Source organism: Sus scrofa, chromosome 6 (genome assembly GCF_054392235.1).
Source record: "Sus scrofa isolate SSC_HxYL_T2T_F1_AM1 chromosome 6, Sscrofa_HxYL_maternal_Yorkshire_Landrace_v2.0, whole genome shotgun sequence".
NCBI classification, from domain to species: domain Eukaryota; kingdom Metazoa; phylum Chordata; class Mammalia; order Artiodactyla; family Suidae; genus Sus; species Sus scrofa.
The window spans coordinates 54,218,779-54,245,677 of record NC_139388.1 but is presented as its reverse complement, the minus strand read 5'-3'; the positions used below and the strand labels follow the sequence as shown (position 1 = coordinate 54,245,677).

At 41.5% G+C, this 26,899-nt stretch overlaps 2 protein-coding genes across 4 annotated transcripts in view; one reads left to right on the top strand and one right to left on the bottom strand.

Annotated features, from left to right (window-relative positions):
• The window catches only part of CD177 (CD177 molecule), a 203,451-nt gene that overhangs the window by 61,409 nt on the left and 115,143 nt on the right, over positions 1-26,899 (bottom strand). For 2 of the 3 annotated variants that reach the window (XM_084961079.1, XM_084961078.1), the window contains exon 3: positions 14,182-14,231. The gene's annotated coding sequence lies outside the window, so the exon portion shown is untranslated. Of the gene's footprint in view, positions 1-10,700; positions 10,889-12,884; positions 13,059-14,181; positions 14,351-26,899 lie in introns of all 3 variants that reach the window. The other variant, XM_084961080.1, reaches the window with a different exon arrangement.
• On the top strand, positions 10,164-26,642 carry LOC110260995 (C-X-C motif chemokine 17-like). The gene is made up of 4 exons (XM_021094472.2): positions 10,164-10,402; positions 16,726-16,806; positions 17,437-17,538; positions 26,378-26,642. The coding sequence occupies exons 1-4, from the start codon at positions 10,324-10,326 to the stop codon at positions 26,473-26,475; spliced, it is 360 nt and encodes a 119-aa protein (XP_020950131.1). The 5' UTR covers positions 10,164-10,323; the 3' UTR covers positions 26,476-26,642.

Sequence of the window (26,899 nt, the reverse complement as noted above, 5' to 3'; positions counted from 1 at the left end):
AAAGCCAGATCCTTAACCCACTGAGCAAGGCCATGGATGGAACACGAAACCTCATGGTTCTTAATTGGATTTGTTAACCACTGAGCCACAACGGGAATTCCTAGTACAAATAATTTTTAAATGTACATGGAAACACAAAACACCCCAAATAGCCAAAACAATCTTGAAAAAGAAGAAGAGAGGTAGAGCTATCATAGTCCCTGATTTTGGACAATACTACAAAACTACAGTAATCAGAATAGTGTGGTACTGGCACAAAATCAGACACACAGATCAATGGTACAGAATAGAGAGGCAAGGGAGTTCCCGTGTTGGCTCAGTGGTAATGAACCCGACTAGTATCTATGAGGATGGGGGTTCAATCCATGGCCTTGCTCAGTGCATTAAGAATCCAGTGTTGCTGTGAACTGTGGTGTAGGTCACAGTTGTGGTTTAGATCTGGCATTGCTGTGGCTGTGGTAAAGCTAGTGGCTACAGCTCCAATTTGACCCCTAGCCTGGGAACTGTCATATGCCATGGTGTGGCCCTAAAAAGACAATCAATCAATCAATCAATAAAATTTAAAAACAGAGAGGCCAGAATTAAACCAATGAATCCATTTACGGTCAATTAAGCTATGACAAAGGAAGAAGAATATACAATGGAGAAAAGATAGTCTCTTCAATGAGTGGTGCTGAGAAAACAGGACAGTTACATTTAGAACAATGAAATTAGAACATTTTCTCACACCATATACAAAAATAAACTCAAAATGAGTTACAGACCTAAATATAAGATTGGAAACCATAAATTCCTAAAGGAAAATAGAGGCAGAACACCCTTTGACCTACATCATAACAATATTTTCTTTGGATCTGTTTCCTAAGACAAAGAAACAAAAGAAAAAAGAAAAAAACAAACAGAACCTAACTAAACTTAAAAGCTTTTGCACAGCAAAGGAAATTACCAACAAAATGAAAAGGCAACCTACTGAATGGGAGAAACTATTTGCAAATGATATGATTGATAAGGGATTACTATCCAATATATAAAAATAGCTCACACAACTCAATATGTTAAAAAAAAAAAAAAAAAAAAAACAGGGAGTTCCCATCATGGTTCAGTGGTTAATGAATCCAACTAGGAACCATGAGGCTGCAGGTTCAATCCCTGGCCTCACTCAGTGGTTCAGGATCTGGTGCTGCCGTGAGCTGTGATGTAGGTTGCAGACGTGGCCCAGATCTGGCGTTGCTGTGGCTCTGGTGTAGGCTGGCAGCTACAGCTCCGATTAGACCCCTAGCCTGGGGACCTCCATAAGCTGTGGGTGTGGCCCTAAAAAAAGACCAAAAAAATAAAAAATAAAAAAGTGGGCAGAAGTCCTGAATAAACATTTTTTTCCAGCAAAGACATACAGATGGCCAACAGGTGCATAAATAGATGTTCAACATCACTAATCATCAGAGAAATGCAAATCAAAGCCACCATGAGGATATCACCTCACCCCTGTCAGAATGGCTACTATCAAAAAGAACATAAATAACAAATGTTGGTGAGGATGTAAAGAAAAGGAAACCCTTGTACACTGTTGGGAGACATGTAAGTTGGTGCAGCCTATGGAAAACAGTATGGGGGTTCCTCGAAAAACTAAAAATAGAAACACCATCTGATCCAGCAATTCCACTCCTGGGTGTATGTCTGCAGAAAATGAAAACACTAATTGCAAAAGATACATGAACCCCTGTGTGCACAGCAGCATTATTTAAAATCACCAAGACAAGGAATCAACCTAAGTGCCCATGTGTAAATATATAAAATGAAATATTACTCAGCCATTCAAAAGAAGGAAATTTTCCCATTTGCAACAACACAGATGCTTAGTGAAGTAAGTCAGACAGAAAGACAAATACTATATTTTATCACTTATACCTGGAATATGAAGACATACAATAAACTAGTGAGTATCATAAGAAAGAAACAGGGAGTTCCCGTCGTGGTGCAGTGGTTAACGAATCCGACTAGGAACCATGAGGTTGCGGGTTCGGTCCCTGCCCTTGCTCAGTGGGTTAATGATTTGGTGTTGCTGTGAGCTGTGGTGTAGGTTGCAGACGTGGCTTGGATCCCACGTTGCTGTGGCTGTGGTGTAGGCCAGTGGCTACAGCTCCGATTAGACCCCTAGCTTGGGAACCTCCACATGCCGAGGGAGCGGCCCAAAGAAATAGCAAAAAGACAAAAAAAAAAAAGAAAGAAAGAAACAGGTTCACAGATATAGAGAACAAGCTAGTGGTTACCAGCGAGAAGAGGGAAGAAGGAAGAGAAAGACAGGAGTAGGAGACTTAGAGTTATAAACTGTTATGTACAAAATATATAACTTATAGAATTATATGGTATAGCACGCAAATATATAAATATAACCAATATTTCATAATGACTATAAATAGATTATATAAATAGAATATAATCTACAAAAATATAGAATCATTAAGTTGTACTCCTGAATCTAATTTAATATTGTAAATGAAAAAAGAAAGAAAGGGGGAGGGGGAGGGAGAGGGGAAGGGAGGGAGGAAGGAGACTATGCACTTAAAAAAAACAAATGCCTGCCTTCCGGGGACACCAGTGTTAGTACTCCTTTGACAATAAGACTCCCTCCCCAGGCCGTGCTGAGGCCATGCTAACTTGCTGTGTACATGGCTGATCTGTTTTTATTTGAAACCTTGAAGGAATGTAACTTGAAGGACATGTTTGATGGTCTTTCTGACAATATATAAAATTGGGCTGAAAACCATGCTTCTCCAGAGCAGTTTCTCAGACCTATTCACTGTCTCCAGGGCTACCATCCTCTGTTTGGCTCCAATAAAACTCTTTTTTACTATTACTATAGATTGGTTATTGATCATTTCCATCAATCGGAGTAACCAAAGTGATGCCTTGAGCAAAGATCAAAGGGGATGGTGGTGAAAATGGGAGTTCTTGTTCCTAAAGCTACAGAGTCACCACCACGACAGTAAAGAGGGCCACACGATACAGTGGAGAGAGAACTGGACTAAGAGTGAGAAGCTTTGGTTTAGATGGAGAAACCCAAGTGCTCAAGTCATGGCTATGTCAGGCAAGTCACCTTCTCTCTCCAGACTTCAGTCTCTCTTCATCCATAAATCTGGGGAAGGGAGAATTAATCTAAATGATTTCTTTTGGGGGAGAGGGAGTAGTTTTGAGTTTTAATTGCTTAGACTAAACATTTGAGAAGCCCTCTATAGATAATGTAGACAATTTAAAACAAGGTAAACATTATAAATTGATTACAATATAGTACTTTTTCTTCCACCATCACTCTTCAGCACCCCCTCCGTTATGGGGTAAATTAGGTCCTGAGGCCAACATGAAGTCCTTATTATAGTAAATGTCTTTAAATATCATTCATCTCTATGTTTTAAGTGATATTAACTATAGCTTGTTTTTCCAATAGTGTAGCTAAGAGGCAATTAGCTATTCTTCTAATTCTTTTTTTTTTTTTTTTTTTGTCTATTTGTTATTTCTTGGGCCGTTTCCGCGGCACATGGAGGTTCCCAGGCTAGGGGTCGAATCGGAGCTGTAGCCACCGGCCTACACCAGAGCCACAGCAACGCGGGATCCGAGCCGCGTCTGCAACCTACACCACAGCTCACGGCAACGCCGGATCGTTAACCCACTGAGCAAGGTCAGGGACCGAACCTGCAACCTCATGGTTCCTAGTCGGATTCGTTAACCACTGCGCCACGACGGGAACTCCTATTCTTCTAATTCTTAACCTTTCATAAATCACATTCTCTGTTCTTTCATAATTCACACGTAGTCTTTTTATTTATTTATCATAGTTTTATTGAAATATAGTTGATTTACAATGTTGTGTTAGTTTCAGGTACATAGCAAAGTGATTCAGTTATACACACACACACACACACACACACATTCTTTTTAACATCCCTTTCCATTATAGGTTATTAAAAGATACTGAATATAGTTCCCTGTGCTATACAGTAAGTCCTCATAGTTTATCTATTTTTTTTTTTTGGTCTTTTTTGCCATTTCTTGGGCCACACCTGTGGCATATGGAGGTTCCCAGGCTAGGGGTCGAATCAGAGCTGTAGCCACTGGCCCACGCCACAGCCACAGCAACGTAGTATCCAAGCCGCGTCTGCAACCTACACCAAGGTTCATGGCAATGCTAGATCCTTAACCCACTGAGCAAGGCCAGGGATCGAACCTGCAACCTCATGGTTCTTAGTCGGATTCGTTAACCACTGAGCCACGACAGGAACTCCCATAGTTTATCTATTTTATATAGAGTAGTATGTGTTTTAAAACCAAACTTCTAATTTATCCCTCTTCTCCTATTTCCCCTTTGATAACCATAAGTTTGTTCTATGTCTGCCAATCTATTTCTGTTTTGTAAATAAGTTCCTTTGTATCATTTTTTAGATTCCACATATAAACAATATCATGTGCCATATGTCTTTCTCTGTCTGACTTACTTCACTTAGTATGATGATCTCTAGGTCCACCCAGGTTGCTGTAAATGGCAACATTCCAATCATTTTTATAGCTGATTAATATTCCATTTTATATATGAACCTCATCTTCTTAATCCATTCATCTGTTGGTGAACACTTAGGTTTCTTCCGTGTTTTGGCTGTTGTAAATAGCATTGCTATGAAAAATGGGGTGCATGTGTCTTTTCAAGTTATAGTTTTCTCCTGCTGTGTACCCAAGCAAATGACTTCTAAGTCTTTGTTATTCAAAGTGTGGTCCAATAACCAGAGCAAACAGCGTCACTCAAAAGCTTATTAGAAATGCGGATCTTCAGCTTTAAAAAAAACAAACAAACAAGTGAATGAAATTACAGGGAAGGAAAAAAAGGTAACAGTTGGCAATGGAAGCAGTAGGGAGAAGTTGGGACTGACCAGCTGAAGGCTGCTATGGGCAGCTGGTTATCTTCTTCCTGGCAGCATTCTGATTTTTCTGGAAAAGTCAGAGAGCTGGAATTTTAGAGGAAACCTCCATAGTCTTCTTTGTGGCTAATGGAAGTTCCTCAGATACTGTGCTAGGAACCGCCACAAATCCTTGAGCTCCATCAGGCTCGCACATCACTTCTGTTTATGCCCAGTGTCAGGTACCAGGTGGACCCTAATAGCCATAAAACCGCCCAACCAAGTGCTGCATGCTAGGCAGTGTTCTAGACACTTGACGCGGATTGACTCATTTAATTCTCACAACAACCTTGGGAGATAGGGATTATTACTACCCTTCATTTTCTGTATGAGGGCAGGAAAACACTAAGAGGTTAGGTTACTTGCCCAAGGCCACATAGTAAGTCCTGGAGCCAGCCAGGAGCCGGTTGAGGCGATCTGGCTCCAGAATTGATGCTGGTAAGCTTTGTGTTCCAGTTCCTGAAAAACAAAGGTGCCGACGTGCACAGGCAGACATAGTGCATAAGGAGTAGGAATGAACTGGATTTCACGTGACCAAAGATTCTGGATGAAAAATATCACTTGAGATGTCCCTCTGAGCGGCGGGGATGGTCACCACCTCTGCCCTATTTCTGCTGCCATATTTCTGAGGTCTGGGGTGACCATTGTCCTAGTTAACTTGACGTCCTGTCCCTTCTAGCACACGTCCTGGATTTGTCATCTTTTCAACAGTTTTAGAGTTTTGATTAATAATAGTTTTTAAGTGGAATTTTTATAGTTTTTTAATAAAACATTTGTGATCAAAAAAAAAAAAAAAAAGAAATGCGGATCTCTGAGGAGATCCCGTCGTGGTGCAGTGGTTAACGAATCCGACTAGGAACCATGAGGTTGCAGGTTTGATCCCTGCCCTTGCTCAGTGGGTTAATGATCTGGCATTGCCGTGAGCTGTGGTGTAGTTTGCAGACGCGGCTCGGATCTCGCGTTGCTGTGGCTCTGGCGTAGGCTGGCAGCTACAGCTCCGATTAGACCCCTAGCCTGGGAAACTCCATATGCCGCGGGAGCGGCCCAAGAAATGGCAAAAAGACAAAAAAAAAAAAAAAAAAAAAAAAAAGAAATGCAGATCTCAGGCACTACCAGAAAAATAAGATCTATAGTTGGACAAGATACTCAGGCGATCTGTTAGCATATTAAAATTTGAGATACTTCTCTAAAGTGTCTGCCACTTCCAAACTGTAATGGTTTTACAGACTCGCTGATACAGAAAACAGACCTGTGGTTGACAAGTTGTAGGGCAGTGGAGGAGGAAAGGACTGAGATTTGGGGAAAGAAGATGCAAATTACTATATATAGGATGAATAAACAAGGTCTTACTATATGGCACGGGGAACTATACTCAATATCCTATGATAAACTATAATGCAAAAGAATATGAAAAAATACATGTGTATAACTGAATCACTTTCCTGTACAGGAGAAAAACATTGTAAATCACCTATGCTTCAATAAATTTCTTTAAAAATTATAAAAAGTAAAATGTAATAGTTTCAGATTTATCTCAACTCTGGACTTATCGGAAAAAAAAAAAAAAAGTTTACCTAGTCACTTCACCTTGCCCTTTCCCTAATCCTAAACAGAGCTCTTACACTGGCAATCACTGTAGTTTTAGAAACACGAGTGGGGCACCGCTGCCACCTTGTGGTCACGCTCTGGAAGTGCAATGAGTTTACAGTTCTCGCAGTAAAGGAGCCGGGAGGGTGTGAGCAGACCAGGTGGAGACCAAGGCACAGATTACACAAGAGAATCACAACCACCCACAATGACGAAGTAACTGTCAGACCTGGGCCTGCGTCATAGAGTAATGTCACATTTCAAAGGGCAGTTTCTATAATACCTAATAAAATGTGGTGTTAATGGGAATCCAGGGGGCCAAGCCAAGCCCTACCCTAGTAACCTTCAAGAAGAAAATCACTATGACAGTTATTTCCAGACATCCAGCTCCTCAGTAAAATTTTCGTTTTCCAAGGAAACTTACTTTACCCTGACAGTTCTTTCTCATCCTGAGCCAAAATGTGTCCAATGCAGACTCACAAGCCTACTGCTACTCTCTGTAGGCACAGAAATGCCTCATACCTTTTCACACAACAGACCTTCAAATACTTGTGAGCAACCACCATGCACCCCTCCATCCTCCCTCAGCCATTTCCAAAATGACATATTCTGAAGTTCCCTGTGCTCTCTGGTCACTTTCTGACGGGCAAGTGAGGTGTGTCAACCACAGCAGAAACACCGAGTCCGGGGACTGTTCCAACCCCAGCAGCACAGCCACAGGACGACCCACGTCCCCATTCTGAGCACCTCACCTGCATTTAGAGAGCCTAATTCCACACCAGCTGCCGTCAGGAGACTGGATTCGCCTACTTGTGCTGCTGCCCAGTCAGCCCTTACCTGTGCAGGTGTATACGTTCTGTTCAGCTTTACTGTTAAGAAGCATTTATCAGAGCCTGCTATGCGCTGTGCGCTGGAGACACAGGGATGAATCGGACCTGGCCCCTGCCCTCCCTGAGGACCAGGCATGGAGGGAACCCCACTCAAAGCCAGAGCCTAACAGTGACACGAGAAATGCTGTGAAAGATGTAGACAAAGACTTGGGCTCATTTCATCAACCTCCTGTGAAAATCGTCCGCTCTGGGGTTTCTGGGCTCTCACGCTCCTCATTTCAAGCTCCAAGTGAAAAAGTAAAAGAAGGCGAGTGGCCCAGATTGTTGCAGGCAAGGTTCAATCAGACATTTCCCTCTGGAGTCTCCAAATGTTGGTGGGCTCCCTCTCCATCCTGAACGTCCTCTCTCTCCTACCGGAGCTCAGCACATCTGCACCGGCAGCAGCCAGGCAGCCGCACACTAGCAGAGATTCCAGCAAGTCAGGAAGCCCGAGTTTTCCTTCCCTGGCTTTGAAGCTAACTGAGTGAGACCCTGAAGAAATCACATAATTTCCCTGAGCTTTCATTTCTGCTTCCACAGAGGGGCAGCTGGACGAACTCTCCACAGGTCTGTGTGTAGTGACAGTTCCTCAGAGACAGCGTCACACCTTCCTCTACTCCGGAGACACCGCCTGCAAATGCCCGGCACACATGAGGGACTCAAATGCCCACTGAATGTAGGTGTGAACAAATGGCTATTCTTAGAGCAGCAGGAAGCATGGATACAGTCAACAAGCATTTTGGAATGTCTAACTAAGCACACTGTAGAGTGGGGAGACGAAATTACAGTGGGAAAACAGTTATTTCTCCCACTCTCCCCTTACCTCCGTCCTGGAGGCGGACCTTTGGAAGTCACAGAGTGTTGACTGTTCTAGTCAGAGCTGGTGCTCTGAGTAGCTGTCAGTATTAACAAGAGAAGAGCCTGTCGGGCTTGGGGTGTTTTATAGCCATGGACCTGAGGGACCCAAAGCTCCCTCCCGTGGAAAACAGGACCCGACACCCCATCAAAGTCCGTAGAGGAGAAAGCCAGACGGAGCGAGCTGACAGGGAGCCAGGACCTGGGGAGAGCAGAGGGGCAAACAGAGGGGACCTGGAGGGAGGTGTGAGGACGAGCTCCCTCATCCCCCGGCAGTCTCGGAGTGGACTGCGGGGCCACTCGATGGGACAGCAAAGCAGCCCCTCAGGCTCATGTGTGTGTGCACATGATCTTCTGTCAGAAAAACGGTTCTTTCTGGTAATGGGCTGCACTTCCACATGCTTCCTAACGTAGCAGGCCTAGTTAAAGGGTTACAAAAATATCGGTCAATTCAACAAACTTTACACACTACCCACATGAGTTCAGGCACATAGACATAAACAAGAAACGGCCCCTGCCTCAAAAGCCCCCACCCAATCAGCTCCAGGCTCCTTCTCTGCCCTGCCCCCCCTCTGCCCTCCCCCAACACAAATCCTCCCCCACCCTCCAGACCCAGCCCAAGTTCCGCTAAACCCAGAGTCCCCTGGTGTCTCACAGTCCACAGTGAACTCTTGCCTCTTCTCAAATTTGGTCCCACTGTGTCTCTAGGTGTTATGACGTATACACGTCACCTCCCTGGCTAGACCTGAGCTTCCTGAGGACACAGACCACTGCTAGAACGTTGCAGGGAGGAGCCACATCAGTGGTTTATATCAGACCAAGCTCAGCCGAGCCCGAGCCTTCAACTCCAGGACAGGACAACCTCCACTGCCTGGCACAGGGCCTGCTGCCTGCAGATGCTTTATAAACTCCATAGTAGCAAAGTCTACAACCTGTCCAAAGGCAGACAATCTGAAACCGAGAGGGTAAGAAAGAGCAAACCAAAGCCATGCCTTCCTTGCCTCCTCCCTCCTCTTGGCTGGAACAGTCACACCACCTGTTCTCACTCTGGTCTGGAGGAGCCAGGGAGGACTTCCTTGTTAACCTTCCCCTCAGCCCCACAAAAATCACCCAGCACTCAAGGCCAGCCTCTGCTCTGTCTTTGAGCCCATTTCCTAAAGTCCCTGGAGTGAGTCACACTTAATAAGTGTTCATTTCCTGTACGCTTGGTGTTTGCTCCAGGTAGGGTCAGCTCCTGCTTTAGCCTTGGACTCTTTCCAAACGAGGTCTGGCGCCAAGAGCCCAGCAGCCTGAGCTAACACCTTCCCCGCTGTGGTTCCTGTTTCTCAAACCCTCTTGGACCTGAAGCCTTGAGGGTCTTCCACCAACCCAGGTCCCTCTCCTTTAGGCACCGCCACCTTCCTGACCAACAACAGGAGGCCTGGTTTGACCCAGTGCTCCAGGGCAGGGCTCGGGGCAAGAGACAGAGCCTCTCCTCCCTCATCCTCTCTGCTTCCCACCTCGTGTGGCCACAGAACTCGAGGAAATTGTCAAAGTCAGGACACGGCAACTTCCCAAACAACAACACTGCTATTGCCGATAATGTGCCAAGGCTGGGAGTCGGGAGGGCAGAGGGGAAGCAGACCGTGTCCTCCTCACTTTGCCAACCCTGAGACTCGCTTTCCTGTCAGAGACTAAGCTAGAAAATGCCACTCAACGGTATAAGGAAATTCAAACAAGCAGACAGACTGGGGGAAGAAATCCTAGCACGTTGGGGGGTATAGAGGGGGAGGGAAGCAGCGCTGCTGCCAAGTTATCAGTCACCTGCTCAGGTTCTTAAGAGTCTTTCACTTCTTTTGTTTGCCTGGTTTTCCCTCCCAGATTCCGATAAAGCCCATGATCCAACCTGTTACCTAACAAGGCTGGTGGCACTTAGCCCTTCTCACCCTCTAGTGGGAACACTGGCCTGGGATTAAAGCGCAGACCACCAACCCCGAGCCACACACAGCCTGAGCCACCCCAAGGAGTGGGAACCTGTCACACAGTCTTCAAGCGACTTCAAGTGACTTGTCGCAGCACCAACAGGTGGAATGAAAGTTCTAATCGCTTCCCTCCTTCTGTTGCTGCCACTAAGGCTGATGTCCACGGTCTCCAGAAGCCCAAATACAGGTAAAAAAAAAAATTTTTTTTTAATTTTCTGTGAAAGATAAAAAGGTGGGAGAAATGTGGCAAAACAGAAAGGAGCATGACCACACATGCAGTAAAATGCAGCCCCTCTAGGCCTCAGGGACTGGGGGCAAGTTAGCCTTTCTCAATGTCTGTTTGCTCCTTTATAAAAAGGAGAGAACTGTACAGAAATCCAGAGAGGGCTGTGAGAGTTAAAGGGGCGGATGTGTGTGAAAGTGCCTGCAACTGTAGCTGGCGGGGGAGAAGAAAACACAGGCTCCTCAAAGATTTGCCGCCTTACTTCTGCCCCAATCCCTGTGGCAGAGAGCAATAAACCTCCCCAGGGCCAGCCTGGGAGGCGGTGGTGGAGGGCGTTGAAGGTGACTGGACATCTGAAGACAAGAAGTCGGTCCTCCATGACATTCTTTACAGCGCACCAGACGTGTCCCAACCATTTTTAGCGCAACTTCATGGTAAGGTGATGATGAACTAGAAAAATCACACCACCACACAGTACCCATGTTTGAAGCCCTGTTCGCACAGCTCACCTTTGGGTTAGGGGTTCCGAATAAGCGCCACTTTTCACTACAGCCAAGTGGCCGAGCCCCTAGCAGGGCAACTGTGCAGAAGGGACCTCATCCCCACGTGTGTGCCCACTGGAGGGGAACATCTCCCCAAGGGCTACCTGAAGGCCAAATAGCTTTGTCACTCAGCAGTGACTCGGCCCTAAAGCCACGGCACCCCAATTCCCCCGACTCCACCCCAATTCCAAACGTTCCCTCCCTTACAGAGAGAGCTCTCTGGAAGCCGCTGGCCCCACAGCCCTGGCACTAGACCACCATTCTGGAAGGGAAGGCTTTTCCACCGCTGTGACAGATACCAAGGCTCGAGTCCTCAGGCTGGATTCAAAGCTCCAGCCACGGCTGCCTTTCAGTCCACCCCTCCTCACACTCCCGAGTGCTCTGTGCTCCACTCAGCTAGACCCCGGGGCTGTTCCCCAGCTGGTCTGGTGCTTTCCCAGCTCAACTTTGCTCACACAACCTGCTCCAAACCACCTCCTCCCACAGCCTGCCTTGATTCGCCCCAGGCCCAGACGTGAGCCCTCCCTCCTGTGAACAAGCTTAACTTGACTCTCTGCACTTTTCAAGCTCTGCCTTAGGTAAGCTGAGGTGTTGGTGTGCCTCTCCTACCCCTGGCCCTGCCCTTCTACCCTGCACCCTCCCCATGGCACCTCCCAGTGTATTGTTCCACATCCCTCACACTATCCTGCACAGTGCTCACTAAACATTCGCTAAGTAAAGAAAAAATCCTCAGGTTTCTAAGAGGAAATTTCAAAGGAAATAGCTAAGAACCAATGACAGTGTTAGGAAATAAATTACTTATAATAATACTCATCATTTTAAAATTAATAAGATTACTTATTAATTTTAAAATTACTTATAATAATACTCTCCATGTGTTAAACAGTCCCATGTGGCAGGATTTTCCTGAGCACTTTACACATACTACTTCATTGTGTCCTCACTGAAATCTAGTATACTTTTTTATTTTTAACTTTTCATTTTTCAGACTTAAAAAATGTAAAATTAATCAGCTCCAGTATATCCAAAAACACCAAACACCATGCAATAACTATAATATGATTATCAAAATCAGAAAATTAGCAATGCTACAAAATTATTAGCAAATGTACAAATCCTCAGATTTTGCTAATCATCCGGGGAAGTCCTTTTTCTGGTCTAGAAGACAATCTAGGATCCCTCACTGAAGAAAGACAACATCTCTCCTGGTCTCCTCCAATTTAGGGTAGTTTCTCAACCTTCCATGTGTTTCATGACCTTGACACTTTTGAAGAGTACCATAATGTATTTTGCAGAATGGCCTCAATTTAGGCTTATCACGATGCTTCCTCATGATTCAACTGAGATTATGCATTTTGGGCACTAATACCACAGAAGTGATGTTTGCCTTCTCAGTGCAGCACAGCAGAAGGCCCATGATAACAATATCTCTCAAGACGGATTATGTTAAATTTGAACACTGGTTAAGATGGTGTTGGTAAAGGTACTATTTTCCCATTTCAATAAGTATCTTGTGGAGAGGTACTTTGAGACCATGCAAATAGCCTGTTTCTTCTCATCACACTTTTGCCCATTAATTTTTAAAATACACTGATGATTCCTGCCTCCAATAAGTATTACCGTGGTCTTAGCAAAATGGTGATTTTCTATTTCTATCATTCCTTCTACATTTATTAAGATTGTACTATATGAAAGAGCTGTTCCTTCCCTCCCATTTTTTTAGATATTCGATTATTTGTTTATAGAGGTAAAGACTCAGGGATATTTGTGTTTGATAATCCATTACTACCCTTATTTATAATGTTGCTCATATTGTTCCACTGTTGCTCACTGGCCACTGGGCTCAAGGTGGCTTTGATGTGTTTTTGACATGTCATTTCTTTAGCAGTTCCTGAATTTCTCACACCACAAAGATGTTCCAGGCTCATCTTGTACTTCCCTTCCCCAGCCCTGGAGTCAGCCGTTTCTCCACAGAGTCCTGGTTCCTTTCATAGGAGAACAATAGTCACAAACCTTGGGCACTAGGCATTGCCCATTGCTACTAGGGCTACTGTATCTGGGCCCTCTGGTGGACAGAGCTAGGAAACAGAAAATGCATACACACACCAATGTACTTTCTTTAGCCCTGTTTTACAAATTATGTAAATGAGGCACAGAAATGTTAGGCAACTTGTCCAAAATCACAATGCTAATAAGTAGTGGAACTGAGAAGTCAAAATTAAAATAGATTTATCATTAAAGCTAACAAGTGGAAATGACTTCTTTACACAGGCAAGTCCACAGAAAACAAGAAGCCTAACATTCCAGCACAAACACTCCCTTTGGGAAGTAACTAGAAATCTGCAAAAACAACCAGGATAATAACCATTGTGTACTGAACACCTGCTTGGGCCCTGAGCCCACAGTAGCTCCTTTAGTCCTAACAACACTGCCAGGTGGATACTAATATCCACTCTGCAAACCAGAGAACCAAAGATCATAGAAGCTAAGTGACTTCTGCAAGACTACACAGTTAAGCAGTTGACCCCAGGTCTGTCTGGATATAAAGTCCATGCTCTTTTATTGTATTAATATTTTCCAAAACCGATTTTAGATAGAACACAAACTAGCTTCTACTTTAATATTCATATACTTATTTTAATGCATGTATAAAAAAATCTAAGCACGTATCAAACTCATAATCTCACAGAAAATACTGCATAGAATGAAGATGTTATAAAAGTTGGAGTTCCTGTTGTGACTCAGTGGAAACGAACCCAACTAGTATCCATGAGGATTCAGGTTCGATCCCTGGCCTTGCTCAGTGGGTTAAGAATCCAGAGTTGCCATGAGCTATGGTGTAGGTCACACATGCAGCTCGGATCCTGCATGGCTGTGGCTGTGGCGTAGGCCAGCAGCTGCAGCTCCAATTCCACCCCTAGCCTAGGAACTTCCATATGCTGCACCTGTGGCCCTAAAAAGAGCAAAAGAAAAATAATTTTATTTAAAACAAAAGCAGGAACTAATTAATAGTAGAAGTGGTATAAGCTATAGCAAAAATCATTAAAGTTGTCCAAAAATGTTTGACATTTGGGGGACATAATATACTATAGTAACCTGTTATCTTTGTTTTCAGTTATACCATGAAATATAGTCATGTAGAGTTGCAGAAAAAACAATAGTCTTGGACCTGGCTTTTAACTCCAGATGGGTCACCATTACCTTTGTGAAGTTTGGCATTTCATTTGCTCTCTCTGGGTCTAGTTCCTCATCTGAAAATAAAAGGGATAGTGATTTAGTTCATTAGTACAACTCTTTTAAAAGCAACTTATAATGATACCAAGAAACAAAACTGTTCTTAATTTTTGATCCAGTAATTCCGCTTAGAAATCTTCCCCAAGACAGCAAATCAATATTTGGAAAACAGTCACAAACACGAAGAGATTTATCGATATCCAAAAATACGCTTGATCTTAGCCAAAAGGCTGAGAAGCGATCGATATCCAAAAATAAAACAATCTAAATATTTAGCAATGGGAGAACAGTTAAAAAATCTGGAGCACATACACTTGGGAGTGTTATACAGTCATTCAAAATGTATGTTATAAATGTTGTAAGACAACACAGGAATAAGCTTATAAAGTGAACAGAAGGAAATCTGTTAACATACTGTGGTTATCTTTTTATATAAATAAACTCATACGCAGGAAACATACCCAAATTCCTACAGTTGATAAGGGTAAAGATTTCTTCATCTGTACTTTACAAATTTTGTCTAATATTTTTACATAAAAATATATTACATTAAAAAATGAAAAAGAGGGAGTTCCCGTTGTGGCACAGTGGTTAACAAATCCGACTAGGAACCATGAGGTTGCAGGTTCGATCCCTGGCCTTGCTCAGTGGGTTAAGGATCCAGCATTGCCGTGAGCTGTGAGCTGTGGCAGATGCGGCTCGGATCTGGCGTTGCTGTGGCTCTGGCACAGGCTGGCGGCTACAGCTCCGATTAGACCCCTAGCCTGGGAACCTCCATATGCCACGGGAGCGGCCCTAGAAAAGGCAAAAAGACAAAAAAAAAAAAAAAAATAAAAGAAAAAAAAAGAAAAAGAAAAGCTTTTCAATGAAGGAGTTCCACTAATAATGTCCAAGATTCCTTCTGACTCTAATATTTTGTGGCTTTTCTCTGGAACTAGAAGTAGAGGTCAGTTGAGAGTGAAATATTAGAAAGTTTAGATGGCAAGGACTATGCCTGTTTAGATTAACACTACTCAAAACAGCACATGAAAACATTTGGAAAACCAGCCTTTGGGGAAATGATGCAACATCCCCCATCTGTGTGACAGAAAGGGCGAGACTCTGGGAAATAGGCAAGCTGGGTTGAACAAGATGCTGCTCCAAGGGCCCTCTCTGGATGACTTGTCCATCCACTTATCAAACATTTACCAAGTGCCTGCCATGTGTCAGGGGCCAGGAAGCTGAATCACTACCGAGCCACTGGTTCAGAATCCAGTGAGGGAGAAAGACATTTAGTTTGCTAGGACTGCCATAACAAAATACTACAGACTAGGTGGCTTAAACAACAGCAAATTATCTTCTCATAATTCTGGAGGTTAGAAATCTGAGATCAAGGTGTTGGCAAGTTTGGTTTCTTCTGAGGCCTCTCTTTGGCTTACAGATGGTCATCACCTTGCTATAATCTCATCTGGTCATTCTTCTGGGCACATACATGCCTGGTGTTCCCTTGTGTGCCCAAATCTCTTCTTCTTATAAGGACTTCAGACAGATTGGATTAGAACCCAACATTAAGGGCCTCATTTTAACTTAATCGTGTCTCTAAAGGCCCTGTCTCCAAACACAGTCATTCTGAGTCATTAAGTGTTACAGCTTCGGTTAGATTTAGGGGGACACAATTCGGTCCAGAACACATTTCAAACAAACTTTTCATAATTGTGCAATGATAGAGATGCATTCAAACGTGACAGGGAACCATGTGAAGTCATAATAAAGTCTGGCAGGAAGTATTAGCAATTCCTACACAGAGGAAGCATCATCTGAACCCAGTTCTTAACCAGAATCTCTATAAAACATCATCCTTGATTGTTATAAAAATATCTCAGGTATCACAAAATGGGCATAAGGCAGCATTAGGTGGTAACACATACTTGAATAGAGTCCCAAAGAGGAAAGGATTTGTGCCAGAGGAACAGAGGTAAATACCATCCTCTTGCAGTTAGTTGATCTGGGATTATGGATTCAAATACAACCAAATGTGGGGGTCAGGTGAAGTTCCTGACTGGTTTATGGAATAATCTACTCCTTGCTCTTATTCCTTAAGTCATGAGAATTTTAATGTAGGTAGGGGAGATCTTTTATTTTTTTATTTTTTTATTTTTTGTTACTCAATGAATTTTATTACATTTATACTTGTACAATGATCATCACAACCCAATTTAATAGCATTTCCATCCCAAACCCTGTAGGGGAGATCTTAATGAGGGAAGGTTGTAAGATGTTGATCAACCCCTACCTTTTGTCCTCTCTCCTATCCAAAAGCCATTATTTCTCCATCTGGTTCCAGCTAATCTTTTCTCTAGGCCAGATTTTAAACCTCAATTTTTTACCTATTTAAATACTAGTCTCTTGAAGCACCCTAGATCCCTGAGTGAAAAAGGAAGAGCAAAAGGAGATGCACTGAAAAAATGTGGACCATTTGTCTTGGTCTCTTCTTCATCCAGTGCCTGGAAGTGACCTGTTTCCTTCTGACAGGAATCGCCAGAGGCCATAGGGACCTACGGCAGGCTTCTGGGAAGTGGCTCCAGGAAGATGTCCAAGAATGTGAGTGCAAAGGTCAGTAATTCAACATTGACAACAGTGATGCACCGTCAAGATCCCAACTTGCTCCCTGGGTCCCTCCGAGACCAGAGCAGATGTTATCTGAGCTGACCTCACCCTGTTCCCTCTCCACCAGCCCATCACATGCAGCACCAACATTTATTTTCTTCTTGAGTCTCAAGCAAATGCTGGACTCCTCTCAGGTCCAGGAGGGAGTTGGCTGAATCTCTGGCTGCCCTCCCTTTATCCTTTTCCCCAACATCCCAGGGCCACAGTCAAAGACCTTCTTGGACCCCATTCTCAACCTTATTTCACTCAAATGTAAGACTGAAATCAAGTGCCAAAAAGGCTTGCTCAAGGCAAAGCAGCCACTAAAAGGTACCTAGGTCTAATTCCTCATTTTTCAGTCTCCTTAATGATACCCTGATGCCTCCTCCAAAACTGCCACCAAATTCTTGCCCAGAGAGGTCAAGTAAAACAACTTAGAAATGCTGGTGGCCATATAAATGGCTATCTCCACTCTTCTGTGTTGATCCACTTCCACACTCGCTGCAGTATGAAAAAGAACTGAGAGGCAAGAAAGATGGCAAGTAAGCCCTGCCTTAAACACATTCACCCTCCTAAGCAGAAACCCCCTTATTTCAGATTGGTTCCTGAGAGCCCCTAGAAGAAAATTCATGACAGCACATGGGCTGCCGAAGAAGCCATGTCCCTGTGACCATTTCAAGGGCAGAGTGAAGAAAACCAGTAAGTTGCAAAAGAATGACCTTCCTTAAACCAGAGTCACTGTGGAATCAACTAGGGGTGAAGCAGGGGTGGAGAAGAGACAAGAGAAATGAAATGAAGACCAGGATAAGCACACAGCTCAGCCCTTTCTACTCAGTGTCAACTTGTGGGGAAATAGGAAGAGCAAGAAAAGCAAAACACAATTCTTTTATGACTAGAGAAGCTTAACCCAATTCTTTAATGATACCATGCCATTGCTTATCAAAGTGGAGGGAGACAGGGCTGTTGGGGACCTGTTCATAGATCTCTGACAGTGACACCAGTGTCGGTGTCAAACAGAATTTGATTCCTCCATAGTCTAGGTATAATTAAATGTCATATAAAAAGTATATTGGTGGAGTTCCCTGGTGATCTATTGGGTTAAAGAAACAGTGTTGTCACTGCTGTGGCACAGGTTGGATCCCTGAGATGGGAAATTCTGCACAGGGCAGGCACAGCTGAAAAAAAGTATATTGGCAAATGTTAAACTGATATTATGCTGTTATGAAGAAAAAGATAAATCTAGATCATTATCACAAATGATGGAAATAAAATACAACATAATAATACCTATCAAAAATTTAAATGTGTGTACTTTTTACCTAGTAATCTCACTTCAAGGAACCCTTATTATAAGGAGTTCTCTTGTGGTGTAGTGGGTTAAGGATTGTCACTGCAGTGGCTTGGGTCAGTACTGTGACATTAGTTCCATCCCTGGCCTGGGAACTTCCACATGCCATGGGCAAAGCCAAAAACAACAACAACAACAAAAAAGAAATCTCTTATTATAAATACCAGCGTGGATAGTCAAAAATTTTGTACGAGAATATGAATTATAGCAGATTTTGTATTGACAAATATAATCATTTCACAATGTATACAAATATCGAACCATCATGTTGTACACCTGAAACTAATATAATGTTAGATGTCAATATAAGGTTAGATTTCAATAAAAAAATTTCATCAAGAGGAGTTCCCTTCATAGCGGTTAACAAACCCAACTAGGATCCATGAGGATGCAGGTTCGATCCCTGGCCTCGCTCAGTGGGTTAAGGATCTAGTGTTGTCGTGAGCTGTGGTGTAGGTCACAGATGCAGCTCGGATCCCACATTGCTGTGGCTGTGGCATAGGCTGGAAGCTGCAGCTCTGATTAGACCCCCATCTTGGGAACCTCCATATGCCGAAGGTGCAGCCCTAAAAAATACCCCCAATTTTTTTTTTCATCAAGAACAAACTGGGCAATTCTGCAGTTGTCAAAAATAATTAGACAGATCATTATACATTGATTGGAAAGTTATCTACAATATATTAAATGAAAAAAGATGCAGAAACCCTCTATTTCAAACCCATCACAAAAATAAATTTCAGTGATTTAAAGATCGACATTTGAAAGGCAAACTTTTTTTTTTTGACTGCACCTATGGGCTCCAGAAGTTCCTGGGCCAGGAATCAAATTTGGGCCACAGGAGTGACAATCAGATCCTTTTAACCATTAGGCAATGAGGGAAATCCCTGAAAGACAAACTGATAAGGGAATATAGCAGAATATATTCATGACCTTGGGGTAGAAAAGGATTTCTTAAACAAAATAGAAAAAGTATAAATCATAAAGGAAAAGATTAACAAAGCTGACTTCACTGAAATTAAGAAAATTTGGTCATCAAAAGAATAAAATGACAATCTACAGAGTAGAGATATGTCTACAACTTTTAATACTGACAAAGGATTAATAGTCAGAATACGTAAAGAATTCCTATAGATCAATGAGAGGAAGGCAGGTAACACAACAAATAGGCAAAAGACTTGAATAAGCACTTCAGAGACAGGAAATCCAAATAGCTAACAAACATGGGAAGTGACCATCAAGTTTACTAGTAACTAGGAGAATATGAGTTAAGCCCAAACAGAGATCACTCTACATCATCAGATTAGCAACAACTTTAAAGTCTGACAATACCAAGTACTGGCAGAGAGTAGAAAAGAGAAACTTTCAGCTCCTGTTGATGAGAATATAAATTGGTAAAGCACTTTGAAAAAGTGCTGGTAGTTACCTACTAAAGTTTAAGCTCTGTGACCAAGAAATTCCACTCTTAGACTATATACTCAAAAGGAATGCATGCTTATGTACACCGGGAGACATGAACAAGGATTTCATAGCAGCATTATTTACAAATATCCCAAACTGAAAATTGGCCAATGAATAAATAAATAATAGTATAATTGAATATTGCCTGTCTGTGAGAATGAACAATAATAAAATGACCTAAATGAATGTAACAAATATAATGTTCAGTAAAAGAAAAAAATGAGAATAGTTATAGCATGACTTCACATACATAAAGTTAAAGAATAAATAAAATTAAACTAACTTATTTAAAATGTATAGGCAGATGGTAAAACCATAAAGAAAAAAAAATATATTAACACAGCAAAAGCCAGGATTACCTACGTGATGGGGAAAGGGAAGGTAGTGATCAGAAAAGGAGGAGAGTTGCTGTTAGTATTTTCTTTCCAGGCCTGGGTAGTAGTTTCATGAATACTTCTTTGTAACCATTTATTGAACTGCAAATTTAAGCCTTACGGACTTATACAGATGTATAATGCAGTAATAAAAGATTTGTTAAAGGAACACAACAAAACAATGTGTATAATATAAGCTCATTTTTGTTTTTAGGAGTAAACTATTATGTTTATATACAAAAATATATGGAGCAAACCAGTAACAATAGTTAGTTCTGAGAAATGGGGAATGGAGGCTGGGGTTGGGGCATCTTTAACTTTTTACTGGACATATTTTTTATTGTAATATTTTTCACTACATTAGCCTTACTTTTTTTAAATTTTTTTTTATTTTCCCACTGTACAGCAAGGGGGTCAGGTTATCCTTACATGTATACATTACAATTACAGTTTTTCCCCCACCCTTTCTTCTGTTGCAACATGAGTATCTAGACATAGTTCTCAATGCTATTCAGCAGGATCTCCTTGTAAATCTATTCTAAGTTGTGTCTGATAAGCCCAAGCTCCCGATCCATCCCACTCCCTCCCCCTCCCATCAGGCAACCACAAGTCTCTTCTCCAAGTCCATGATTTTCTTTTCTGAGGAGATGTTCATTTGTGCTGGATATTAGATTCCAGTTATAAGTGATATCAAATGAGTCTTTCTGGCTCATTTCACTCAGTATGAGATTCTCTAGTTCCATCCATGTTGCTGCAAATGGCATGATGTCATCCTTTTTTATGGCTGAGTAGTATTCCATTGTGTATATATACCACATCTTCCGAATCCAATCCTCTGTCGATGGACATTTGGATTGTTTCCATGTCCTGGCTATTGTGAATAGTGCTGCAATGAACATGCAGGTGCATGTGTCTCTTTTAAGTAGAGCTTTGTCCGGATAGATGCCCAAGAGTGGGATTGCAGGGTTATATGGAAGTTCTATGTATAGATTTCTAAGGTATCTCCAGACTGTTCTCCATAGTGGCTGTACCAGTTTACATTCCCACCAGCAGTGCAGGAGGGTTCCCTTTTCTCCACACCCCCTCCAGCACTTGTTATTTGTGGATTTATTAATGATGGCCATTCTGACTGGTGTGAGGTGGTATCTCATGGTAGTTTTGGTTTGCATTTCTCTAATAATCAGTGATGTTGAGCATTTTTTCATGTGTTTGTTGGCCATCTGTATATCTTCTTTGGAGAAATGTCTATTCAGGTCTTTTGCCCATTTTTCCATTGATTGATTGGTTTTTTTGCTGTTGAGTTGTATAAGTTGCTTATATATTCTAGAGATTAAGCCCTTGTCAGTTGCATCATTTGAAACTATTTTCTCCCATTCTGTAAGTTGTCTTTTTGTTTTCTTTTTGGTTTCCCTTGCTGTGCAAAAGCTTTTCAGTTTGATGAGGTCCCATGGGTTTATTTTTGCTCTAATTTCTATTGCTTTGGGAGACTGACCTGAGAAAATATTCATAATGTTGATGTCAGAGAGTGTTTTGCCTATGTTTTCTTCTAGGAGTTTGATGGTGTCCTGTCGTATATTTAAGTCTTTCAGCCATTTGGAGTTTATTTTTGTGCATGGTGTGAGGGTGTGTTCTAGTTTCATTGCTTTGCATGCAGCTGTCCAGGTTTCCAAGCAATGCTTGCTGAATAGACTTTTTCCCATTTTATGTTCTTCCCTCCCTTGTCAAAGATTAATTGACCATAGGTGTCAGGGTTTATTTCCGAATTCTCTATTCTGTTCCATTGGTCTGTCTGTCTGTTTTGATACCAGTACCACACTGTTTTGATGACTGTGGCTTTGTAGTATTTCTTGAAGTCTGGGAGAGTTATGCCTCCTGCTTGGTTTTTGTTTCTCAGGATTGCTTTGGAGATTCTGGGTCTTTTGTGGTTCCATATAAATGTTTGGATTGTTTGTTCTAGTTCCGTGAAAAATGTCATGGGTAATTTGATAGGGATTGCATTGACTCTGTAGATTGCTTTGGGTAGTATGGCCATTTTTACAATATTGATTTTCCCAATCCAGGAACATGGAGTATCTTTCCATTTCTTTACATCTTCTTTGATTTCTTTGATTAAAGTTTTATAGTTCTCGGCATATAGGTCATTTACCTCCTTGGTCAGGTGTATTCCGAGGTATTTGATTTTGTGAGGTACAATTTTAAAAGGTATCGTATTTTTGTATTCCTTTTCTAATGTTTCATTGCTGGTATACAGAAATGCAACTGACTTCTGAATGTTAATCTTATATCCTGCTACTTTGCTGAATTTATTAATCAGTTCAAGGAGTTTTGGGGTTGAGTCCTTAGGGTTTTCTAGGTATAGTATCATGTCATCTGCATACAGGGACAGTTTGATCTCTTCTCTTCCTATATGGATGCCTTTTATTTCTTTTGTTTGTCTAATTGCTGTGGCTAAGACTTCCAAAACTATGTTGAAGAGCAGTGGTGAGAGTGGGCATCCCTGTCTTGTTCCAGATTTGAGTGAGAAGGCTTTCAGTTTTTCCCCATTGAGGATTATATTTGCTGTGGGTTTATCATAAATGGCTTTGATTATATTCAGGAATGTTCCCTCTATACCCACTTTGGCGAGGGTCTTGATCATGAATGGATGTTGAACTTTGTCAAATGCTTTTTCTGCGTCTATTGAGATGATCATATGATTTTTGACTTTTTTTTTTGTTAATGTGGTGTATGATGCTGATTGATTTGCGTATGTTGAACCATCCTTGTGAACCTGGGATGAATCCAACCTGGTCATGGTGTATAATTTTTTTGGTATGTTGTTGGATTCGGTTGGCTAAGATTTTGTTGAGAATTTTTGCATCTATATTCATCAATGATATTGGGCGATAGTTTTCTTTTTTGGTGGTATCTCTGTCTGGTTTTGGAATGAGGGTGATGGTGGCCTCATAGAATGTCTTTGGGAGTATTCCTTCTTCTTCAATCTTTTGAAAGAGTTTAAGGAGGATGGGCACCAATTCCTCTTTATATGTTTGATAAAATTCACCTGTGAAGCCATCTGGTCCTGGACTTTTATTTGTAGGGAGTGATTTTATGACCTCTTCAATTTCATTTCTAGTGATTGGTCTGTTCAGTTGGTCTGTTTCTGCTTGATTCAGTTTTGGCAGGCTGTAAGATTCTAGAAAATTGTCCATTTCTTCCAGATTGTCAAACTTGTTGCCGTATAGTTGTTCATAGTATTCTCTTATGGTTTTTTGTATTTCTGCTGTATCCGTTGTGATTTCTCCTTTTTCATTTATAATTTTGGTTATTTGGGTTCTTTCTCTCCTCTTTTTAGTGAGTCTGGCCAGGGGTTTGTCAATTTTGTTCACCTTTTCAAAGAACCAGCTCTTGGTTTTATTAATTTTCTCTATTGTTTTTTGAGTCTCTATTTTATTGATTTCTTCTTTGATCTTTATAATTTCCTTCCTTCTGCTGACTTTAGGACTTTTTTGTTCTTCTTTTTCTAATTCATTTAGGTGGAGGGTTAAGTTGTCAACTTGGGATCTTTCTTCTTTTTTGAGAAAGGCCTGTATTGCTATAAATTTCCCTCTGAGCACTGCTTTCGCAGCATCCCATAGATTTTGAGAGGTTGTGTCTTCATTATCATTTGTTTCAAGGTAGTTTTTAATTTCCTTCTTGATTTCCTCATTGACCCATTGGTTTTTTAGTAGCATGTTGTTTAGTCTCCATGTAGTAGGTTTTTTCTCTTTGCTTTTCCCATGGTTGATTTCTAATTTCATGGCATTGTGGTCAGAGAAGATACTTGAGATAATTTCTACGCTCTTAAATTTATTGAGATTCGCTTTGTGTCCCAATATGTGGTCGATTCTTGAGAATGTTCCATGAACATTTGAGAAGAATGTGTATTCTGATTTTTTTGGATGTAGTGTCCTGAAGATATCAATTAAGTCTAAATTTTCTATTGTTTCCTTTAGGATCTCTGTTGCTTTATTGGTTTTCTGTCTAGAGGATCTGTCCATTGATGTGAGGGGGGTATTTAGGTCTCCTACTATGATTGTATTCTCATCAATATCTCCCTTTATGTCTGTTAATATTTGTTGTATGTATCTGGGTGCTCTTATATTTGGGGCATATATGTTGATGATAGTAACATCCTCTCCTTGGATGGATCCCTTAATCATTAAATAGTGTCCTTCTTTGTCTTTCTTTATGTCTTTTGTTTTAAAGTCTATTTTGTCTGATATGAGCGTTGCGACTCCTGCTTTTCTGTCATGTCTATTGGTGTGAAATATTTTTCCCCACCCTTTCACTTTCAATCTATATGTATCTTTTGTCCTAAGGTGAGTTTCTTGTAGGCAGTATATTGAAGGTTTTTGCCTTTTTATCCACTCAGCCACTCTGTGTCTTTTGATTGGGGCATTCAGCCCATTGACATTTAAGGTGATAATTGATAGATGATTATTTATTGCCATTTGAACCTCGTGTTCCAGTTGATTCTATGGTTCTCCATTCTTCCTTTCTTTTTTTTTTTTTTTTTGTTGGATGGTCTCCTGTTATTACCTGCTTGAGTGTATTTTTTTTTCATTTTTTGCAAATGAAATATTTGGTTTTGGCTTGTGGTTGTCCTGTTTTTTAAGTATGCTAACCCCTTCCCATAATTGTGTGTTTTAGCCTGATGGTCCTGTAAGTTCAAACACTTCATTAGTATATTAAAATTAAGAAGAGAGACATACAAACAAACAAAAAGGGTTATTTACTTCCTAACATCCCTTGCCCACATTTTATGGTTTTGATGACTCTTTTTTATTTTTTTCTTTTTAATTTTATTTTGTTTGAAGCATGTTCATGATTAAATCTGTATGCTGGCTTATTTGAGTGACTGCTCTCTGATAGCGGTTTCCTCAGTCCTAGTTCTTCCTCTTCTTCTTCTTTTTTTTTCTTTTCTTTTCTTTTTTCTTCCCTTTCCTTCCTTTCTTTTTGGTTTAGAGAAGCCCTTTCAATATTTCCTTTAACCTGGGTTTTGTGTTGCTGTATTCTTTAAGTTTGTGTTTGTTGGGAAAAATTTTTATTTCCCCTTCTATTTTAAATGATATTCTTGCTGGATAGAGTATTCTAGGTTGCATATTTTTTCCTTCTAGCACTTTAAATATCTCTTGCCATTCCCTCCTGGCCTGTAGTGTTTCTGTAAAGAAATCAGCTGATAATCTTATGGGGGTTCCCTTGTAGGTAACATTCTGTTTTTCTCTTGCTGCCTTTAGGATCCTCTCTTTATCACTAACTTTTGCCATTTTTATTATGATGTGTCTTGGTGTGGGTCTGTTTGGGTTCAGTTTGTTTGGGGCCCTCTGTGCTTCTTGTATCTTGAATCCAGTATCCTTTAGATTTGGGAAGTTTCCATCGATAATTTCTTCAAATATATTTTCCATTCCCTTATCTTTTTCTACTCCTTCTGGAATTCCTATTATGCATAGATTGGCCCGCTTTATATTATTCCATAGGTCTCTTATATTGCTTTCCAGTTTTTTGATTCGGTTTTCTGTCTGTTGACTGGATTGAGTGATTTCCATTATTCTATCTTCCATATCACTGATTCGTTCTTCTGCATTATTCATTCTGGTTTTTACTGCCCCTAGTTCAGTTTGCATCTCTGCAAATGAATGTTCTAGTTTTTCTTGGCTCCTCCTTATATTTTCTAGTTCCTTTCTGAGGGTATCTGCATTACTGTTCATATCTTCTCTTAATTCCTTCAGTATTTTCACTATTTCTCCTTTGAACTCCAGGTCTGTCTGACTGCAGAGATTTGTTTCATTGTTGACTGTTTTAGGTGAGTTCTCCTGTTGGTTTGACTGGGTGTGGTTTCTCAGCTTCTTCATCTTGCTTGTTGTTTTCTTTCTCTTGAGGGAGTTGTACTCTCCGTTATCAGGCAGTGTTTGCCTTGTCACTGCCGTGGATTATTTCCTGAGGGCTGGCGTTGTTGGTCAATCTTTTTTGAGGCAGTATGGCTTTTCTGGAGTGTTGATGGGGCTAACAGTGTTTCTTTGAAGCAAAGGAGGGCTTCCTGAGGGCAGACAGGACTGGGAGGTCCACACCACGATGGCAGCAGATTTCACTTGGTCATGCAGAGCTTGCTCTGGTGTTTTTAGGCTGTGGGGTTCTTGCAGGGGGTTGGCGGTGTTGGGCAGCTGCTCCTCAGGAGTTAGCCTTACTTTTAACATTTTAAAAGCTCTCATGAAAACTGAATTTTTAAAATGTTTTTATACAGAAGAAATTGGTACATTATAAATCAGCTATACTTTAATTAAAAAATAGAGCAAAAAAATGTTTTTAACAGTTGTCTCTCCCTTTTCTTTTCACCTAGGACACCAAAGACACCACAAGAAGCAAAACAAGCCCTCCAGAGCCTGCCAGCAATTTCTCAGACGATGCCAGCTGGAGAGCTTTTCTCTGCCTTTATAGGAGCTCTGAGAGCCCACCTTCCTGATGAAACACTGTCAGTCAACAAGGCAGTGAGCACACCTAGAAGATGCTCTTCTCCCGCCTCAAGCTCCCCACCCCTGTCCCTGCTTCCTAAATCATTCCACTGTTCTCAAAAAGCATTTTCCCCAAGATTATTGCTCCCTGGAGTGCCTTCTTCTCTTGTCAGTCTTTTCCTGGGGCTTCTCCTTACCCAGCTTAAACTTACTTACCTGAAAGAAACCAGGAGTCCCCAGTTGCTTAGCTGACCTTAAATATAACCAAGCAAGTAGCAAACAAAAGGCAACAAATATATTTAAATGTAATAAGTCAAAATCATTTTCAATTAGGGTCTAGAAATGTACATTCGATCCAGATGACCCACTTTACCCTGTTCACTCCAAACTCAATCCAGATTATACGCACA